At 42.7% G+C, this 5,989-nt stretch overlaps 1 protein-coding gene across 1 annotated transcript; it reads right to left on the reverse strand.

Moving 5' to 3' along the window:
* Nucleotides 1-1,129: 1,129 nt before the first annotated feature.
* On the reverse strand, nt 1,130-2,068 carry LOC115645713 (olfactory receptor 52E4-like). Its single transcript, XM_030550728.1, has one exon. The coding sequence runs from the start codon at nt 2,066-2,068 to the stop codon at nt 1,130-1,132; it is 939 nt and encodes a 312-aa protein (XP_030406588.1).
* Nucleotides 2,069-5,989: the final 3,921 nt, after the last annotated feature.

Genomic DNA, 5,989 nt, shown 5'->3' on the forward strand with positions numbered 1-5,989 from the left:
TCACTTGTTCATTACTGTTACCTCTGTTTCCCTAAAAACCAACCCAGGGTCACACTCGTAGTTAGTTTTATTACAATGCTGCCGTTACATCATATAGAAAAGAGATGGAGCTTATTCAGACATGCACACATTCGAGACAGCATGGAGGCTGACAAGCTGAAGTGCGCTAGATCTAGGGTGTGTCCGCCTGCGGTCATGAATCCAGGCTGCTGAGCAGGTCAAGGAGCAGCAGCTGCTTGTGTCCATGGCTGATTCCTTTTGCTGGAACATACACTGAGTTTCCCTTCTGTGTCCATCACCGAGAAGCATTCCCAGATGAGTTCTTCTTTTCTTTACAGCATTTTGTGATTTCCTTCCCAGGGCAGATTATATCAGACACACCTGGCTCCTGTCTCTGGGCTCCTTTCTCCTTGAAGTTCCTCTCCCCCCAGATGGGATATTACAAAGCTAGTAAGTTCATACAAGTAGTAACTTGAAAAGGTTACAGAGTTTGCAAAGGTTACAAAACTTAAAAGGCTCTGTTAACAATCACTGAAGTTACAAGTCTGAAAAAGGTTGGAGAACTTAATGATACAAATTACAGATCTTACAATTGCATTTGAGCAGAGGCTTTACATAACAATTACCTGTTAGGTTCACTCACTCTGGGGCACCTGGCACTGGCCACTGTATGTGGACAGGATTCTGGGCTAGATGGACCTTTGATCTGACCCATTATGTCCGTTCTTATGTTCTTATGACTTGCCATAAGATATGAGAACATATTGGTTTTAGAGATGACTGGATCGCAGCTGACAAGGAGAGGGGAAGAGAGGAACAAGAGATGGGGCAGGGCCTTGGGGAGAAGACACGCAGCAGTGTTCAGGATTGACAGAAGAGCTGAGGCAAGATTGCAATTTCAGGGATCCATCTACCAGCAATTAGAAAGGTGGCCACCCAGTGTATTGTACATAGACTGATTCCCCAGTTCATCACATTGACACAGCACAGTAAAGACAGGACAGGGTTTAATGTCTTTCTGTCTGTCCAGGAAGTGATTCAGGGAAGAGGACCCAGCATCATGGACCAGCCAGCTCTGCACAGAGTTCAATCTGAGAGCCAGAGCACAGGCAGAAAACATTTAGGTCTCTTAATGAGTAAAGAGCTGGAGCAGCCTGCCCCAGATCTGTTCGGTCCTCAGACCGTAAATGATGGGGTGTAGCACAGGAGGCACAATGTGGTACACACCACTAATGAGAACGAGGGAATGTAGTGGCACATTGTGGCCAAATCGGAACATGAGGGAGGAGAATACATCTGTGATGTACAAAGCTGAGATGGCACAAAGATGAGAGATGCAGGTCCCAAAAGTTTTGAGCCAGGCATCCTTTGTGGGGAGGTGGAAGATGGCCCGGAGGATCTGAATATAGGACACAGCGATAAAACATCCATCCATTCCGATCACAAAGAGAAGATCAAACAGGCCATAGTAACTACTAATGCGGATGTCAGCGCAGGCCAGTTTCACCACAGCTATATGCTGACAATAGAAGTGTGGGATGACGTTGGTTCTGCAATATGGCCACCGCCTGACCAGGAAGGGATAGGGCAATGCGAGTATGCCACTGCGCATCACCACGGCCAGGCCTATCTTGGCCACAACAGAGTTTGACAGGATCGTGGAATGTCTCAGGGGATGGCAGATGGCCATGTAGCGATCAAAAGCCATGGCCACGAGGATTCCAGACTCCATCCCTGAGAGGGAGTGAATAAAATACATCTGGGTGAGGCAGTCACTGAAACTGATCTCCCTGGAATTGAACCAGGAGATGCTCAGCATTTTTGGTAGGGTGAATGCGGACATGACCAGGTCGATGACAGCCAGCATGCAGAGGAAATAGAACATGGGCACATGGAGGCTCTGCTCTGTCTTCACAATGAACAGGATGGTGAAGTTCCCCAGCACAGCTATGGCGTACATAGCACAGAAGGGAATGGAGATCCAGATATGGGCTGCCTCTAGGCCAGGAATGCCAAGTAGGATGAAGGTGGAGGGGTTGGTGAAGTCGGTTTTGTTAGATTCTGACATGGCGTAGGGGAGATTGTGTCCAACTTTGAGGCATTAGGGTGTCTCCTGCATTTGCCATACATTCCCCTGACTTTCTGTGTGTTCCCAGTAGATGGTCACAGTAGAAATGCCTGAATGGAGAGATAATGTTAATATGAGACACTGCATGCAGTAGTGGAGGCTGTTCTCATGGGAGAAGCAGAATGATCGCTCTTCACACACTGAAAAATGACATTTTCATTATTCAGAGAGAATAACTGTGAACAATGGCCCTACTAAATACAATTCCATATTTGTATTGTGCTCCCTGCATTAATAATTCCTACACTTTGTGGTGGGGGAACCATAAGAGGCACCAGCAGGAAACACAAGTGTGGATAGTGGTAATCCATCATTGTTCCTTAATGCAATGACAGCCAGGATAGGGAGTCCATACTGAAGGGAGTTCCCCATTCAGCCAGTTGCTTGAAATCAGAGAGGGGGGAAAAACAACCTTTTAGGAAGACATGTGCTGGGAGAAACATCCCAGCTAGAACATCCCTCAGGGGAAGGACCTGGGCCCCATTGACAGCAGCTCAAGAGAAACACCTGCTCATTCGCAGCAGTGGACAAGACAAAATAATGTTCAGATCCCCAAGATATGGGATGGAGCATAACATGTTCGGGAATGTGCTCAGTTTTGGTCACCCTGTCTCTATTAAGGATAGAAAAGTCTGGGACACTTTAGTTCATACAAGGGACAAAGAAGAGAGCATATGATATAGGAGAGGAAAATAGAAAAGGAAACTGATTTATATTCAAATGGACAGTTCCCAACCAGTACTATCGATAGACACTTAGTGCTCCAAGAGGACTAATTCCCTAAAGATGAGGAAAATTGTCAGCAAAACTGATTGGGAGGAAAAATTTAGACAGAAAAATATGAATGAATATTGGTAATTCTTTGATAACATTTCATTAAGTATGAGAAAAATCACAATTCCAGAGTCAACAAAGTGAACAACTTTCGGTAAAGTGAAGGCAACAATTAGAGGGAGGGAAGCAGTATGTAAGAAAGAGGAAAAAAGGAAAATAGCTGGCCAGCAATAGAAATCAGAAGTTAGGAAAATTGATAAGGAACGTTAAGACATCAGGGAAAACTCCATGTTTGCAGGGCTTTGGATCACAAAAAGGAGTTTGTTAAGTATATTGAGAACAAGAGAAATCCTCGAAAGGGTTTATGTCAATTCCTGTGTTAAATGTAAGATATTGAAATATGAAAGGATAGGGGTTTTTTTTAATATGTAAAAAGATTGACAAGGTTAAGAAACAATGGAAAAATGGGTATAAGATTAGATAAAAAAAAGTCTAGAACTGTAAGTAATGCCAGTCGCTGACAGGGTTTATGCAGAACAGATCTTGTTGAAGAAACCTGTTTTCATCCTTTCATGAGAGTGCACATTGGTCGATCAAGGGTACACATTTGGGGGATCAAGCAAACAGCCCTGATAGAATGAACCTTGATTTCTCAGAGGCCTTTGATTTAATAGTGGAAAATACTGAGCTGGTGAGTTGGCGCAAGGAAAGAATTTAACCTCTGCACTTGGGATTGGGGAAATAAACTGCATCCAGTTCTGGGGCCCACATTTGAAAAAAGATGTTGAAAACTTGGAGACGATGCAGAAAAGAGCCACAAAAATGATTGGAGGATAGAGAAAATGATGGATTGTTAGACTTGAAGGTATAGATCTCTTAACTTATCAAAAAGATTATCAAGCAGAGACTTTCATGGGGAGAAAATCATGGGTAATAACAGGCTCTGTAATCACCAGATAAAGGCTGAGCGAGACCAAAGGGCTGGAAGCTGAAGCCAGGTAAATTCCATCTTGAAATTAGGGCCAAATATTTAGCACTGGTGGTGATTAACCATTGGGACGCACTGAGAAGGGAAGTGTTGGATTCTCCAATTCCCCATATTGGCAGATCCAGACTGGATGTTGTTTTCTGGAAGATCTCCTCGAAGGGTTGTTTACACTTAAAATGCAACAGTCGTGCTGCCATAATGCTTCAATATAGACACTACTTACACAGATAGAAGGGTTCTCCCCTCAGCACAAGTAATCTCGGAGAGGTGGTAGCTAGGTCGATGGAAGAATTCATCTCATGGTGTCTACACCAGCACACAGATTATCCAATAAGTTCTTGGAATGTATTGAAGAGAATTTTTTGTTCCAGATGCTGGAGAAACCTACTCGGAGAGAGGCTGTTCTAGACTTGATTTTGACATATAAGGAGGAACTGGTTGAGAATTTGAAAGTGGAAAGCAACTTGGGGGAAAGTGATCATGAAAGGAGAATACTGAGAGGGAAATAATAACAGTTTTCAAATACCTAAAAAGTTTTTACAAAGAGGGAGAAAAAGTGTTCACCTTAACCTCTGAGAGAAGACAAGAAGCAGCAAACTTAAATTGCAGCAAGGGAGGTTTAGGTTGGACATTAGGAAAAATGTTTCAAAAAATGCAAATGCAACGTTGGGTTATATTAGCAGAAGTCGGTGTGGGTTAGGTCTCAGCTGGAGTTATGTATCCAATTCACAGAAAGGATGTAGAGAACCTGGAAAGGATCCATACACAAGTAACAAATGTTATACAAGGGATGGAATGCAAGCTGTATGAGCAAGCCAAAGGAACCAGTATGTTTATTTGGAAAAGAGGAGATTAATGGGGGACATCATAATGGTCTTCAAACACTTGAAAGGCTGCCACAAAAAGGTGGAGGAAAGTTTTTCTGTCTTACCACGGAGGGGCAGAACAAGAGGCAATGGGTTAAAATTCCAGCGTAGCAGATTTAAATTAAATTTCAGGAAAATCTTCCTTACTTTAACTACAGGAGGCCAATAGAACAGATTCCCAGGGAAGTCATAGAAGCTCCTTCTGTGGAGGTTTTCCAAAGTTGTGTGAATGGCCAACAGTCTTAGATGACTAACACAAAACCAATCCTGTATCTTGTCGCGGGATAGACTAGCTGTCCTTTGTGTTCCCTTATAACTCTATGGCTCTATCTTTCTATGATGTAAAATCCTAGTGTAGACCCGGCCTTAGTCACACACATGTCTTTCTGCTCAATTCAGAGGTAACTGAGTGAAATTTAATGGGTCTGTGTTTTACAGGTGGTCAGACTGGATTGTCAACTGGTCTCTTCTGATATTAAACCCTATGGATCTATTGATAAAGAAAGTAAATCAGGCATTTATATTTAATGTGTTTCATAACATGAACAAGGGAACATTTAGTTAAATTGAAAGTCTGAACATATAAGATTGAGAAAAGAAAATTGCTACCATAATTCCTATTTGGCCTGTAGAACTCCTTGCTACCAACATTATTGGAGCGAAGAGCATAGAAGAATGGGATTGACAAATGGATTGGCCATTATAGGTGGTCCTGCTGGCATCACCTGTAGTTAAAGCTGTCTGACTCCTTCCATTAGAAGACCTCATTTCCAGTTGCTTATAAATTTGCCAAGTTTTTGGAGTTTGTTCTGAAATATCACATGGTGGGTGTCTACTTCAAGATTTATTTATTTATTTATTTATTTTAGTTTCAGGCATAACATTTCAGCAGACTTCTTGAATGAAGCTAGGAGAAATGTGTGTTATCCATATTGTAAAATTTTCATTATTGTTCTAGCAAGGATCCCTAGCACCACCAAGATTTGCAGAAGATAAAAGTCAGGTAACAGCCCCTGTCCCTCTGCCACATTAATAGACAGAATCATGAAATGCCAGTGGAGGGGGTGACAGTCTCTGTGCATTAACACACAGTTGGCTCCTGACATCTGTACTCAGTTCTTGCTCCAAGGAGAGTTTTGCCTCACTGGGGCCTCAGCAAAGTATGAGATGTGGTCTCAGAATTTGGCCTTGTATTGCACATCTACGAACATCTTTCTTCCTGAAGGATTCACT

Source organism: Gopherus evgoodei, chromosome 1, assembly GCF_007399415.2.
Source record: "Gopherus evgoodei ecotype Sinaloan lineage chromosome 1, rGopEvg1_v1.p, whole genome shotgun sequence".
In the NCBI taxonomy this organism is placed as follows: Eukaryota; Metazoa; Chordata; order Testudines; family Testudinidae; genus Gopherus; species Gopherus evgoodei.